The following is a 15,422-nucleotide window of genomic DNA, read 5'->3' as shown; positions in this document are numbered from 1 at the left end:
GCTATACCAGTGTCATTTTTTATTTTATTTTAATAAATAAAATAGCCGCGCGGCCATACTCTTTAAATATATACCGAGATCCTTTTTTTAAAAAATAATTATTTTTCCAAACAAATCAATACAAGTCTATATATTTAAAAGGTATAGCCTCACAGCTATATTATTTAAAATAATATATTTAAATAGTATAGTTGTGCGGCTATACCTTTTAAAATAATTAAAGATGGCCAATGATAGGAGAACAATAAAAAATGAGTAACAGATCATGATCTTAAACAACTTGAATAAGTGGATGCATTGGGTATGCTCGGCCTCTGAAATCAAGATTGTGGGAATAATAATTCCTCATATATTATTGACTCACGGTTATATTATTTGAAGGCGTATAGCCGCACGGTTATACTCTTTAAATATATTATTTTAAACAGTATATCCATGCGGCTATATTATTTAAATATATTTGTAATACTCTAATTAAGTAATAATTATATATGAATACTTGAATTGGGTTATATTAGTTATTGAAATTTGAAGTTTTGTAGCATGTTGAGTTTTAAGATGGTTTGGTATTCTAAAAAATGAGTTAAAGTATGGAGCAAGTTGTGAATTTGTTTTTTGCACTTGAGCTAAATAATGTTTTAAAAAAAATGCAAAAGGAAAGAGAATTAGACTTAGGCTCAAACCGGCCGAATCAAACCGTTTTTAATTGGTTTAGTTCGGTTTTCTTTGTGATTTTTGTTAAAATTGAACAAATCCAAATTATTATATTGTAATTGATTTAGCCACAATTTAAAGTGAAATCAATCCAATTTAGAACGTACCCACCCTTACATATAAGTTCAAACCTAAAATCATTGATCTAAGGTCTTTTTTTCTTCCTACTTGACTAGACTCCTTTTCATTTTTTAGTTTTTCTCTCTTGGTAGTGAGTAATGATGGTTTATTATGGCCACGTGGATAGCATAGAATCATGGTCCAGCTTCCAAGCTTGCACTGGTGCTGCATCCAAGCAAATTTCCCTTTGGCCCCTTTCAACCAAATTCCCCTAAATCCCAAAGGAGCCTCTTTTGACATTTGTCAGGCCCAGTTTTTCACTTACATTTCTATCACACCCTTCCCTTTCTATGCTCCAAGTCTTTAATCATCCACCTGTTTTATCATTATTTCCAGAAGGCCCCAAAATTTAGGGTTTTCATCACACCCTGCACCTCCTCTTCTGGTAAGCTCTTTCTTCTCTCTCCTCACAGCTAAGAGTTAAATTCTTTCTCCCAATACTGTGTTTCTTGCAAGTTGGTAACAAATAAATTTCATGTACTAGTAAATTAGTAATCAATTCAACAAATGTTAGCGTGCTTATAATCTTGGGTGTGGGTTTTTGGTTTGAAGTCATGATCTTGGACTTAGAATTCAGGGTTTCCGGGAAAAAGGGGCTTACTTAAGTTAGATTGCTCATTAAATGATCATCGGGGTTGGATTTGTTGACTTTCTTTAAACTGTTTTCCGTTGACTCGGCGTGAAATACACTGATTTTGGCCTCGTGTTGATGTAAATTTGGGCTCAGATGATAAGCCACATGCTCTTTTATGATCATTTCGATACTGCAATATTTTATGTCAATTTTCTTTATCAGTAATTTTTATGTGAATGCTGATGTGCTGCTTCCATTATTATTTTGAACTGGGTTTTTGCATTGTTTTCGTGCCTGCATATGTTCGCAAAGAAGGTTCTTTGGGGCACTGGTTTTTTGATGTATGTGCACAGAAGCTGTAGAAAGTAGCTAAGTTGTCTACAGTCAAGCACACACACGATGAACTAGTGCTATGATGGTGAAATCTTTTTTCTGCACCAGCTTTATGAATGCGTTTTGAAATGGCTTTTAGGTACATCTTATTAGATTGTAGTAAATTTAGTAGATAGTTTGGGTAACTTAGCATAATTGTATACTGGTTTTTAATTCCTTTTATTCGAATGTTTGAAGTTCCTTGTGATGGCGAGGACAAAGCTTATCTTAATCTGCCAGTCTGGTGGTGAATTCTTCATAAAGGATGATGGATCCATGTCATATACGGGTGGAGAGGCACATGCAGTAGATATCAATCTTGAAACCGTATTTGACGATCTCAAGTTTAAATTGGCTGAAATGTTGAATTTAGAATATAAATCTATATCCATGAAGTATTTTCTCCCAGGAAATACGCGAACTCTTATCACTTTATCCAATGATAAGGACTTAAAAAGGATGTATGAGTTCCATGGGAAATCAGTAACTGCTGATGTTTTTGTCATGGGGAAAGCAGGTTTTGACAGTGAAGCCTTAAGCACACAAAGAAGGTATTTCTTTTGTTTTGTCTAGTTGCATCTACTTTCCTGAAATTACTGCTAAATCCAGTTCAGGTAAAGAGGTATACTGTTGTCATTTCATAAAAAAGCAAAATGGCGTTGCTTTCATGATTTCCTGGCTTTTAAGGAAATGAGGACAGTTCACCCTATACTGTAACTGAAGAATATTGACTGGTGATTGCAGCACTTTTGCAAGTTGCTCTTGCATTGATAGTTTAAATTATCACTTGCAGGGCATGTGGAATAAAACTGGCTGAATCTGTGACCCCTGTTGCTGCCTCCACTACTTCGGCTGCTGCTTTACACTCTAGTCCTCTTACAGCACCAACTGATGTTAAATCTGCAGTGGGTTCTGCAGCTGCCAATGCCATCCCAGTTGTCCCTGCCCCTCTTCCTCTATCAAAACAAACGGGCTCCGTCATGTCTGTCGAAGAAAGAACCCAAAGCCCAAGTGGAGTGGATGCTCCTAGTTCCATTCCATCTGATCCCGTTACTGTTACTGCTGATGCAAATGTCCACAGCTCGAATGAATTTGATATGAACGCTACCCCTGCTGATACTGTTAAGAAGCGAAGACGCACTGCTGCTTGGAAAATTGGTGCTGATGGTCCTACCATTGTTGCTGTCACTGACCATGTTGGGGAGAAAAGAAAAGTTATGCCCCGGAAGAAGAATATTCTTAGCCACAACACTACTGCAGAAACTGATGATGTGGGTCAGAAACAAGATACCCTTCACTGTAAAGATAGTAGTACTAGCAGTGACCATATACAGGATACTCTAGGGCAATCAAATGATGTTCCACCTGAAAAATTAGTCACATTATGGAAAGATGGTATCACTGGGGTTGGACAGGAATTCAAAAGCGTTAAAGAATTTCGTGATGCACTGCAAAAATATGCGATTGCTCATCGTTTCATGTATAGGTTAAAAAAGAATGATACTAACCGTGCAAGTGGCAGATGTATAGCTGAAGGCTGTTCCTGGAGAATTCACGCATCATGGGACTCATCTGTTCAAAGGTTTAGGATAAAGAATATGAACAAAATACATACATGTGGAAGGGAGTTCTGGAAATCTTATCATCCGACTAAAAGTTGGTTGGTTAGCATCATAAAAGACAGATTACTAGACAGCCCACATCTCAAGCCAAAAGAACTTGCCAATGGCATTCTTCAGGATTTTGGGATTGCAGTGAACTATACTCAAGTTTGGCGTGGAATTGAAGATGCTAGGGAGCTACTTCTGGGTTCATATAGAGAGGCGTATAACCAGTTACCTAGGTTTTGTGAGAAGATGGCAGAGGCAAATCCTGGTAGTAATATTATGCTTTTCACTGGTGATGATAGGAGATTTCAACGTCTCTTTGTTTGCTTTCATGCTTCGATACGTGGTTTTCAGAATGGTTGTCGCCCCATTATTTTCCTTGATGCTACATCTTTAAAATCAAAATACCACGAGACTTTTTTGGCCGCTACAGCTTTGGATGGAGATGACGGTGTTTTCCCAGTTGCATTTGCTATAGTAGACGTTGAGAATGATGATAATTGGTGTTGGTTTTTGGAGCAGTTAAGGTCAGTGGTTACAACCTCACAATCCTTAACTTTTGTCTCTGATAGAGAGAAGGGACTCAAGAAATCAGTGATTGAGGTATTTGAGAATGCCCACCATGGCTACTCATTGCACCGCCTTCTGGAAAGCTTTAAGAAAAACTTGAAGGGTCCATTCCATGGAGATGGGAAGGGTTCGTTGCCAATCAATTTTGTGGCTGCAGCCCATGCAGTCCGACTTGATGGTTTTAAAACAAGCACTGATCAAATTAGACGGGTTTCTTCACAGGCTTATGACTGGGTCCTGCAAATTGAACCAGAATGTTGGACAAATGCATTATTTAAAGGTGAGCACTATAACCATGTGACATCCGACGTTGCAGAGACATACATCAAGTGGATAGAGGAAGTACGGGAGTTACCCATAGCACGGAAGATTGAAGTGCTAAGTTGTAAGCTGATGGAGTTGATAAACACTCGTCGAACAGATTCAAGTAGATGGCCTACAAAGCTCACTCCATCCAAGGAGGAAAAGTTGCGACAAGAGACTCTTCAAGCATATGGTCTTAAAGTCTTATTTTCATCTGATACTCTTTTTGAGGTTCACAAGGACTCCATCAATGTTGTGGATATTGATAAATGGGACTGTAGTTGTCTGAAATGGAAAGCAACTGGCCTACCCTGCTGTCATGCTATTGCCGTCTTTAACTGCACTGGTAGGAATGTATATGATTATTGTTCAAGATACTATAAAGCCAACAACTTTCAGTTGACGTATTCTGAATCTATAAACCCATCGGCCCCTTTCCAGCCCTTGGATAGTGACACAATTGACTTAGAGACTCTGCATGTACTTCCTCCATGCATCTCCAAGCCACAAAACCAAGAAAAGAAAAAGCAGACCAGAACAAAGGGTGTGATCACAAGGACAGTTACTTGCGCTAGGTGTAAGGAAGTTGGGCATAACAAAGCAACGTGCAAGGCACCCACCACCCCAACCCCATAGGTCCTCTTGTGTATGTATTGCTCTTTGCATCCTCCATGTAATCTTTGATCATAATAACTTGGATGCTTGTTTATTATGAATGCGCAGAGTGGTGATCAACAGTTTCCCAAACTCTTTTAGATTTGTGGTTGAGTTCTTTTGTTCATCAATTAGCCTATAATTTTATATTCATATACAGCTTTTGAAACTTTGAATTGTCAAGTTCGTGAGATGTGTAGTAGTGAGAATACTGTTACAGGACATATACTTGGCAATCTTGCGAAGGATGGAAAGGATTGCAATCGTGTTTGGACAAGGCTGGGGGTCTCTGCTCCGGCCATTGCTGGGACTTCCAGAGGCGCTTCTGTCTCTTCCCCAGCTTTGGGCAAACGGTTGTTTTTGTTTGTTTTGCTTTTGAGAAAGTCCAGACCTTGATTTTTTTTTAAAGGAAAAAACACATCTTGCAAGGTCAATATCCCATTAAATTAAGTTGAAGATTTAAGAAATTCGTAACAGGAAAGGAGCAGTCTCGTGTCTATGCCAAATTTCAATAACTGGTATACTGCAGAAAATTCAAAGACAAATCCATGTAAGACGAATGTACAAATTATATTATTAATGGCATCCAGAAAATGACATGAACTAGCATTAGAAAATTACACGACCACAAAGTTGCTTCCCCTAACTGCCAGGCATAAAAAACAGTCATTAACTACTTCATACAAACTACATTAACAGTATCAAACCGAGAGTTTTTGTCTGTCATAGTTAGTCTGCTCAAAAGCTTCCAATATTTCTTACTGTGGACCTCTCATCTAGATAGTCAGTACTAGGCTATTAATGGAGTAAAGTTGCAGACTTTACAAACTATTCCTGCCTTCTCGAACCTTGAACCTCAGGCCCACACAAAGGACGAGGCGGGTTGCATCTTTCTTCCAACTTGTATTGTGCCCCAAGTCTGCCATGAAAAATAGCCACAAACAAAAGTTGCCAGAGAGTTCAGCAAAAGACAGGTGCTACCAAGAAAATATGGTTTCTGCCTCAAAGGCTTCCAATCCAATCACCACCTTCCCTAGACCTGCTCTCTTGAATCTTCAACTTTGGGCAACAATCCAAGACACAACGGACAATGTGGGTCGCGTCTATCTTCAAAACTTGTTTTCTGCTCCAAACAATCTGCATGATAAACATGGCCGCAACCTAAAACCGCCACAACAGAGACTTCAGTGGAAGACAGCGTGCTACCAAGTAAGAAAGGTTTACGCCTCAACAGCTTCTCACAAATCTCACATACCATCTTCCCTGGATCAGGTGATGCAGCATCCGTTGTCAAGTAACTAGACCTAATTCGAGGTTGCCGAAGAAAGGGGTTTTCCCTAATTTCTGGGGAAAAATTGGAAAAACAAAGTCAATTCAGCAAAAATACAATACTACAGATGTCAAGCTGCAGAAGAAATGAACTAGAAAATATATCTCAAAAACAGTTATCACAGAATCCTTCCAGAAAGTCATGCTCAATGAACGAAACTGAGCACAAAAGAAGTAAATTCCTATGATTCTAAGTAGGAAATAATATCCTGAAAACATAAGCTCGTTACAAATGCTCCATTACATTCATTAATGTAGCATTATTTTGGTTGTGATAATCCTAGAGCTTCCATTGTCTTAATGCTCCAAACCTTCCATCAAAACTAAGGAACTTCATAGAGGTATTTGGAAGTTGATCAAAGATACAGAAGAAAAAGAGGACAAACAAATATCAAACCTGAATGACGTCTGGACTCAGAGTTGCTTTGAGTAGCCAACTTATAGGAGAGCTTATCATCACGTAAAGGTACTCCTTTTCCACGAGAAGTTGATGTGTTAGCAAGATTGCCTGAGTTACGCCGAGAGTATTGATGCGCATAGTGATGACGTGAGCGTTTAAAGAAGGTTGATCGACCAAGGCTTGGATGATGCTGCTGTGCAACAGAAGGGTGGGCGTTAATTAGCTTCAAAGAACTATCCGTAGAGTCCAGTACAGATGACAGGGACTTTAGTTGTTCGCCAGAATCAACAGAATGCAAAGGTTTCTGGAAAGAAAAAAAAGATTAAAGATTAAAAATAACTATGTGTCTCCTAATGCATGAAAAGGAAGAAATGTAAAATAAAAAAGTTGCAATGTCGACCAGAAATCATATTGGTAACATGAATAGGAAAAGCACAGCTAACCTCTTGTGACAGTAATTCCATTCCCGAAGAACATGGCATGATGTCTGCAAGATCTTAAAAGAAAAGGAAAATATCATTCACATTTCACTTACTTGGATAAAATGAAAATGGCAATGTATCCTTCTTAAAATCATTTAGTTCTCTAACATAATCAAGAAACTTTTTTTTTTTTTTGGTCGATTTTTTTGTTCTGAAGCTGGAATCAGGCCAGACGAATTGGCAGAAAACAGAAATTGAAAATTGTGATTTCAGCATATCTGAAATATCTAATAAAGCAAAACCAACACAGAGCCCCGTTCATTTAGTAATTGATCAACTAGCAAACTAAAAGAAAAAAGAAAAGCGAAAAAGAAAACCCCATTAACCCAAATGACAGAGTAACAAAGAAACCCAGAAAAAATTCGTAACATTGATTAAAGGATAAGCATCATTCACCTCTTACCACACCAAAATTGGCTCAATTGAGCAAGGGCCCCAATTCTTTTAGCTTTATTTAATTAAAAGAAGAGCAAAGGTGGAGTTTTTATCATAATTGATGAGTACAATATGCTATGATGATGCAAGAACAAGAAAAAGGATGGTTTCTTTCATTTTTCTTTGGTTTCAGCGCATTTTCAAAGAAAAGAAAAAAGAAGCGTACCCGAAGGATGAGGAGAGAAAGGGGGAGGGTGGGTCTGGCTGTGATCAGAGGGCAGCTTCCTCTTGCCCATAGTAAACAAAGATGGATATTGAATCTGACGGAGCTTGATGAAGAGAGAGCACAAAGATTCTTTGAGGTTTTAGTGCGATCTGTGGCTTTGCGGTATCAGCGGACACTCGTGCCTTTTTCTCAAACTCAAAATGTACGGTCGCCACCAAATGAAATGTAGCAAACGAAAGTCGAAACCAAACCGTCAGAGACACACACAGAGACAGCGAGAGGGAGAGTGTGTTGTTTTTGGTCGTGAAATTTGGGTAGTTTGTTTCTGATGAACTGATTAAAGCGAACACGTGCACATGAGCTTTTGGAAGGCAACCCGACCCAACCCAACCCTAACCATCACTTCTTATTTCTCTCCATAATGACCATTATAGTCCTTCCCCTTTGTATTTGCTCTTCCTCCATCCATTGCCATTTCGTTTTTGTACACTTAATTATTTTGTTTCTTCACAATTTTGAGCGGAAAGATAAAAATTGTTAGGACTTCATTAGTTGTCAAGGGCCCAAGAGGAAGGAAGTAGCAACAAATTGATGTCGGCCTCCAAACTCAAGCCTGATCATCAGCCAAAGTGGACTGCAATCATAGGAGGCATGAACATCAACAAAAAATTTGGCAGCCCACATAAAGATCCAAGCATTACCCCGCTCTTTTTCTTCTATTTTTATTTTTAAGAAAATATAAAAGAAAAAAAAAACACCATGACAACTATATATTTTATATAAAAATACCCTTTACAAGTTCTATTTTGAAGAAAATTATATTCAACTAACGACTTGTCATTTTCTAGTTGATTCTTACTGTGTTATCATTTTTTCACTTGAAATACAGCATGAAGTTTTTCTAAAATATAAATAAATTTAATGTTACTGTGTTATCATTCTTACTTTAAAAGAATGAATTTAAAACAGATAAAGGATCGATGACTTTTCACGTAAACACCTGATTGTTGTTGCGCCGCGTGGCATTGGACAGATCAAAGAGGAACTTACACGGCTTTCCACATATAGTACTTTAGAAATTCTCTACGTCAATGCGGTCCACGTGCCCACAAGCACTTGGCACTTGCATTCTCCTTTCGGATTATCTTTTGTTTTCAAGTTGGAAGTTGCATGGATTACTATAACACGTGACCTACCATTTTTAAATTACTTGAGAAGTTTCCATAATTTATAATAGAATATTTGATGTGGCAAATAGAAAAACGACATGCCAATTGTCATGCTCTTTCCAAAATCAAAAGCATAATCATTTTCATCTTCCTTTGGCTATCCTTCAATCTAATGGCTTACTCGTTTTATTTAATATAAGAACTCCAAAATATTATAACCTTGGATCTAATTCTCTCTTACATTGTTATTGTGTGTCAATCTAAAGTTAGCAGTCTAAGTCAATAGGGTATAGCTCAGTGCAATTTTTGATTTGCAGACTACAGATCTCATATTCGAATTCCACAATATCATAATTGTGTGTGTTAAATCCCATTTTCATATACTTAGCGAAAGGGAAGGCAGAAATTGTGCATGCATGAAATATAAGGTCTTACGTACATGATGGCACCATCCAATCTTCACTCGCCAAACTTGAACCATAAATAAATAAATAAATGCGAAGCTTTCCTTCTTACAATATTTTAATAATGTTGCACAAACTTTATTTTACTCTCCGATCGATCCATGTAGCATGATATGCAATGCAGCTATTGTAAGTATTATTAAAATATAATAAGATACAATGTCTAGCGTCCCAACCCAACCAAATGCTTGTCTTTGCTATTCAAGACTACAATGACAAATACCACAATTACCTAACTTTACAAATATAAGCAAATAATTTAACAACCTTATTGACTCCTCCATCTCATCTCACATGAGCTAATCTATTCATCTCCTTCTAGTAATGTAATATTCAACTCAACGATCAATTTTGTATCTTTTTAGGAATATAATATTCCACTTTTAATTAAAATTTATGTGTGTGTTGTATCTTTTTAGCCAACAAAATTAATGAATAATACAAATGAGACTAGAAGAAGTTTACAAATGAATTTTATTATAAAAAAAAAAACCTTAAATAATAATAAAAAGTGTAAAGAGGATAAAACTGAATAAAGAGGAAAAGACGACTGGGGCACGGAAGGCGCCTAAAATAGGTTCGGTGAAGAGTTATCCGAATAAGTTCCATGTCAGCTTCAGCTGCTTGGCATTAATTATTAACAATTTCAAATACTTCATATCTAAGGAAATATTAAATTTATTAAAATATATTCTAATCCGTGCACACGACGACACGTTCTTATAATGATCGTGAATTGTAATTTGTAAGCGTCGTTGATTGATAAGATTGGAATTCGCTAATGATATTGATATGTCGTTTTCAGAGATTCCCCTTTGCTCAAAGAAGGTGTCGTTGTCATACAATATCTTTTTACTTGGGACTCTTCATGAAAACTTATTTTTCTCATTTTCTTTTTTGTGAAAGAAAAAGTTTTATTCTATACAAGATTTCTCCCAACCAACATAGGAATAAGCTGTGCTAACACTTTTATTCACATTCGTAACAATATTAAGAAAAATATACACGTGTGTTTATTGTCATGCATCTTGCAAACACTTTTATAAACTGAATAAAGAGTGAACTAAAGAACTTACAAAATAAAGCTAAGAGATGCTTTAGATAATGAACAAATAATGTGTATCAAACGTACCAATATCACATTTTTTTAAAGGAAGGTTTAACGAACAAGCAATCTGTACCAAAGCTTACAAATATCACGTTTTTTAAGGCAAAGTTTTAACGAAACCACTATTATTGCATTATTTTACTCTAGTAGAGTTTTTTTGTCCATTATGTATTATTTTGGACAATAGTCTTCTTTTATTTATTTATTTGTTTTCTTATGATTGTTTCAAGCCGCGACTCTTTGTAAGATTAAGCTCTTGTTCCTTATTTTCACGTTGAGTTTTGGATGTTTTCATCATCTCCCCTGTATACAAATATCACTACTTCATGCAATCGACGGTTACGATAAAAAGATTTAACCGTTTAAGGAATTTTTAAGATTTAATTTTGACTAATGAATCATTTCCATGTTGATTGGTTTTATTTATTTATTTTAATTTCAAAAGATTTTTTTAAAAAAAGTTCTTTAATTAAAAGATAATGAGGGATAAAACAGAAACTTCATTACTTTGTTTAAAGAGGTTAATGGAGCAAATTCAGGATCTAATAAGGAAAGCTTTTCTAAAAAAAGAAAAAAGAAAAGGCAAGGATTTGACTATGACAAAAGTTAACACCTCAGACTCGGACATTTTCCATCCATAGCTAAACACAATCCTATAGATCTGCGTCTGCCACAATCACTCTACCATCTCTCTAATATTTTCATTTGTTTTTAAATTTTTTTATTGGCAACCAAATTCTATTTTAACAATATTAAGATTTTCAAATATTAAAAATGCCACACGCCCTCTTTGCCTAGACTCCTATCGCACTTATATATATAAATCCCACTCTAATCATCAACAGACTCAAACTCATTCATATTCTCTCTCCCATCTCTCACACAAACGCACCCACCTCCAAGCCAAGCCCTCTCTGTTTCCTCTTCCTCTGTTTTCTCTGTTGGGTAAAATCATGGGGGCGACGCTTCTCCCAGATATCGGAACCGAGATTCTGATACCGCTGTGTGCGTTCATCGGCATCGCCTTCTCTGTGGTGCAGTGGATGTATGTCTCTCAGGTCAAGCTCTCGCCTGGTCGAGACGCCAACTCAAACGCCCCCGGCAAAAATGGCTACAACGATTACCTCATCGAAGAAGAAGAAGGCGGCAATGACCACAACGTCGTCCTCAAATGCGCAGAAATTCAAAACGCCATCTCTGAAGGTCCATTTTTCCTCTCTTGTATTCTACGTCTTTCTTTAGCTCTGGTAGATCCGACGTCGTTTGTTTTCTCCATTTGGCTCTGTGATTTTTGGTTTATTTATGTGTGTGTGCTCTTATGTGCTTATGTCTTCAATTATTTTATATTTGATGATATCATACTAGGATCATCGTAGCGTGAGGTAGAACACTGGAAATATAGACGTATTCACTATTTTGTACTTTTTCAGATCGAATATGGTGGCTTGTTCTGGAACCTTCACATCAATTGTTAGGACCCACCTTTATTTTTAATAATATATATTATTGTTATCTACATATGAACATTGATTCTCGATAGTGATTGTATTGTATTTTATATGTATTAAAAAATTCATTGGGATCCAGTTTACTTCACTAACTTGTTGATGCCTGTGTGATACAGGAGCAACCTCATTCCTTTTCACCGAATACAAATACGTCGGTGGTTTCATGGTGGCTTTTGCAGTCTTGATTTTCGTTTTCCTTGGCTCTGTGGAGGGATTTAGCACAAGTAGCCGTCCATGTACATATGACCAAACAAAGATATGCAAACCAGCTCTTGCCACTGCCATCTTTAGCACAATTTCCTTCTTGCTTGGTTCTATAACTTCAGTGGTTTCTGGATTCCTTGGGATGAAGATTGCTACTTATGCGAATGCCAGAACAACATTGGAGGCAAGAAAAAGTGTTGGGAAGGCTTTTATTACTGCATTCAGATCAGGAGCTGTTATGGGCTTTCTCCTTGCTTCAAGTGGTCTATTGGTTCTTTACATTGCTATCAACGTCTTCAAGTTGTACTATGGTGATGACTGGGGTGGCCTTTTCGAGGCTATAACTGGTTATGGTCTTGGGGGATCTTCCATGGCTCTCTTTGGCAGGGTTGGTGGAGGCATCTATACCAAAGCTGCTGATGTTGGTGCCGATCTTGTTGGCAAGGTTGAGAGGAATATTCCCGAGGATGACCCAAGGAACCCAGCTGTAAGGGATAACACCCTTTGGAAAGTTGTTTAAGTTAATAATTTGCTTTCTCTATGTTTCTAAAACTTACGTTTCCCATTTGTACAGGTGATAGCTGATAATGTAGGAGACAATGTTGGGGATATAGCCGGTATGGGATCTGATCTTTTCGGATCCTACGCTGAGGCATCGTGTGCTGCCCTTGTGGTCGCATCCATTTCCTCATTTGGGATCAATCATGAGTTAACTGCAATGCTATATCCTCTCATTGTCAGTTCCGTTGGCATCCTCGTTTGTTTGCTCACCACCCTGTGTGCAACAGATTTCTTTGAGATCAAGGCTGTAAATGAAATTGAACCAGCACTGAAGAGGCAGCTCATCATTTCCACTGTACTGATGACTGTTGGAATTGCAATTGTTACATGGATTTCTGTTCCATCTTCCTTCACGATCTTCAATTTTGGCACACAGAAAGTTGTGAAGAACTGGTAAGCTCTGCTTCTTTGGGATAGTTCAATGTCATCTGTGCAAATTTTTTCTACAGTCTGCTCTCTGTGTTGATATGAGGAGGCAGTTGGTTGCCCATGTTTGCCAGCATCTTGTTAGGATGATTAGATTAATTGATACAAAAATGTCTATGTGGCTTAATAATAATTTAGATCAAGAGAAGAACTAAAGGGCTCCTTATTTTTCCTTCTAATTTAGAGTGCTATCCAAAATCAGGTTTGTTTCAGATCTTGTAAAACCTAATGGGTTTGCTTCTGTCACATACTTTTGCAGGCAGCTATTCTTATGTGTTGGTGTTGGTTTGTGGGCTGGGCTTATCATTGGTTTTGTAACAGAGTATTATACTAGTAATGCGTACAGGTATCTAGTTTTCTTGGCATTTACCTTTCTCCCATATATAGTATTACATGTCTTTTAGTCTAACTCCTTGCTTTTGTATTATGCTGTAGCCCTGTGCAAGATGTTGCTGATTCTTGTCGGACTGGAGCTGCCACTAATGTCATTTTTGGCCTTGCATTGGGATACAAATCCGTCATTATTCCTATTTTTGCCATTGCAATTAGCATTTTTGTTAGTTTTAGCTTTGCAGCTATGTATGGGATTGCGGTAGCTGCCCTTGGAATGCTGAGCACCATAGCAACTGGATTGGCCATTGATGCATATGGTCCCATCAGTGACAATGCTGGAGGAATTGCTGAGATGGCAGGCATGAGCCACAGAATCAGAGAGAGAACTGATGCTCTTGATGCTGCAGGAAACACCACTGCTGCTATTGGAAAGGTTTGAAATTTTTCTCAAGTCTGGCTTGCTTTTATACTTTTTATGTCTAAATTCTGGCTGTGGGGACATTTTGATTTAAGGTTTGGCGAGTTCTTTGGGTAATCGAAAATTTAAGACACTCCATTTGCCAATAGAATGCATTTAGTCACCTGAAAACGTTGTCCATCTATGGTCTGAGGAGTCGAAGACCTCTAGTTATCATCAAAAATCAAATGTCACTTCTGAGTCATGTGTGCTTCTGTTTATAGGGATTTGCAATTGGGTCTGCTGCTCTTGTGTCCCTTGCTCTCTTTGGTGCCTTTGTTAGCCGTGCTGGTATCTCAACAGTTAATGTGTTGTCTCCAAAAGTGGTTATTGGTTTGTTAGTGGGCGCAATGCTTCCTTATTGGTTCTCTGCCATGACGATGAAGAGCGTGGGAAGTGCAGCTCTAAAGATGGTTGAGGAAGTGCGCAGGCAATTCAATACCATCCCAGGTCTCATGGAGGGTACTGCCAAGCCTGACTATGCTACATGCGTTAAGATTTCGACGGACGCCTCCATCAAAGAAATGATCCCCCCTGGTGCCCTTGTCATGCTTACACCCCTCATTGTTGGGATCTTTTTTGGTGTGGAAACTCTCTCCGGGGTGCTTGCCGGATCCCTTGTCTCTGGTGTACAGGTAAATGCTGAAGCAGTTGCTGGATTGAGTCTTTATATATGTTCACTTGTGTATAGCTAACTTCCTAATGTGATAACTTTTGTAGCTTGTCTTGCATCTAATTTGCTAATATACATTCAGTTGTTTGGGACAACGTTGAAATAACATATTTACATTTGCAGATTGCTATCTCTGCATCTAACACGGGTGGTGCTTGGGATAATGCCAAGAAGTACATTGAGGTAAGTATTTGATGGTTGGTAAAAATGCCTATTTTGGCTTTTATGCTTTGACTTATGGTCTGGATTTTGTCTGGTTTGATAGGCTGGTGCTTCAGAGCATGCAAGGACGCTTGGTCCAAAAGGATCAGATCCCCACAAAGCAGCTGTCATTGGTGACACCATTGGAGACCCTCTCAAGGATACATCTGGGCCATCGCTCAACATTCTTATCAAGCTCATGGCTGTCGAGTCGCTAGTGTTTGCTCCGTTCTTCGCTACGCACGGTGGCCTGCTCTTCAAGATTTGAGTTTAAAAAGAGTGCAACAGACAAGTGGGAAGTTCCCCTCTGTTGTATGATTCTTCGTTCTCTTCACACTCGCGATCCCTTTCTTTCAATCTCCTCAGCAAAATATTAGTATTTAGAACATGCTGGTTTAGCTTTTGAATTAGTTACCAAAAGTAGAATTGATGAAAGAATTTTTCCCTCTCTTGGGGGGATGGGGGTGGTGATTATGATGAAGCTGGTTATAACGATGTTGATGATGATGATGATAATGGTTCAACTTAGTGAAGAGTTTGGATTTTCTTCTAACTCTCCTTTAATCATGATTATTTATTGCCCAATTTCGTA

General features: G+C 37.9%; 3 protein-coding genes across 5 annotated transcripts; 2 read left to right on the top strand and 1 right to left on the bottom strand.

Annotated features, from left to right (window-relative positions):
• Window positions 1-1,059: 1,059 nt before the first annotated feature.
• LOC110752614 (uncharacterized) lies at window positions 1,060-5,007 on the top strand. Of its 2 annotated transcripts, none has more exons than XM_021953312.2 (3): window positions 1,060-1,219; window positions 1,979-2,331; window positions 2,574-5,007. In XM_021953312.2, the coding sequence occupies exons 2-3, from the start codon at window positions 1,988-1,990 to the stop codon at window positions 4,894-4,896; spliced, it is 2,667 nt and encodes an 888-aa protein (XP_021809004.1). In that variant the 5' UTR covers window positions 1,060-1,219; window positions 1,979-1,987; the 3' UTR covers window positions 4,897-5,007. The 2 variants fall into 2 exon arrangements, with proteins under 2 accessions (XP_021809004.1, XP_021809005.1); XM_021953313.2 differs by lacking the exon at window positions 1,060-1,219 and adding an exon at window positions 1,245-1,880.
• A 458-nt stretch (window positions 5,008-5,465) lies between these two features.
• LOC110752558 (uncharacterized) lies at window positions 5,466-8,132 on the bottom strand. Of its 2 annotated transcripts, none has more exons than XM_021953238.2 (4): window positions 7,727-8,132; window positions 7,087-7,139; window positions 6,641-6,947; window positions 5,466-6,258 (listed from the first exon to the last, which is right to left on the bottom strand). In XM_021953238.2, exons 1-4 carry the CDS (start codon window positions 7,794-7,796, stop codon window positions 5,948-5,950), a joined length of 741 nt encoding a protein of 246 aa, XP_021808930.1. In that variant the 5' UTR covers window positions 7,797-8,132; the 3' UTR covers window positions 5,466-5,947. The 2 variants fall into 2 exon arrangements, with proteins under 2 accessions (XP_021808930.1, XP_021808931.1); XM_021953239.2 differs by having other exon boundaries at window positions 7,087-7,130; window positions 7,727-8,126.
• Window positions 8,133-11,301: 3,169 nt separating this feature from the next.
• Window positions 11,302-15,383, top strand: LOC110752644 (pyrophosphate-energized vacuolar membrane proton pump). Its single transcript, XM_021953346.2, has 8 exons — window positions 11,302-11,670; window positions 12,092-12,666; window positions 12,754-13,133; window positions 13,426-13,512; window positions 13,602-13,932; window positions 14,181-14,591; window positions 14,753-14,812; window positions 14,895-15,383. Exons 1-8 carry the CDS (start codon window positions 11,421-11,423, stop codon window positions 15,096-15,098), a joined length of 2,298 nt encoding a protein of 765 aa, XP_021809038.2. The 5' UTR covers window positions 11,302-11,420; the 3' UTR covers window positions 15,099-15,383.
• The last annotated feature ends 39 nt before the right edge of the window (window positions 15,384-15,422 follow it).

This window comes from Prunus avium, chromosome 7 (assembly GCF_965620075.1).
Source record: "Prunus avium chromosome 7, drPruAviu1.hap1.1, whole genome shotgun sequence".
In the NCBI taxonomy this organism is placed as follows: Eukaryota; Viridiplantae; Streptophyta; class Magnoliopsida; order Rosales; family Rosaceae; genus Prunus; species Prunus avium.
Note: the sequence above shows the minus strand (reverse complement) of the source record. Positions and strands in the feature narration are given on the sequence as shown.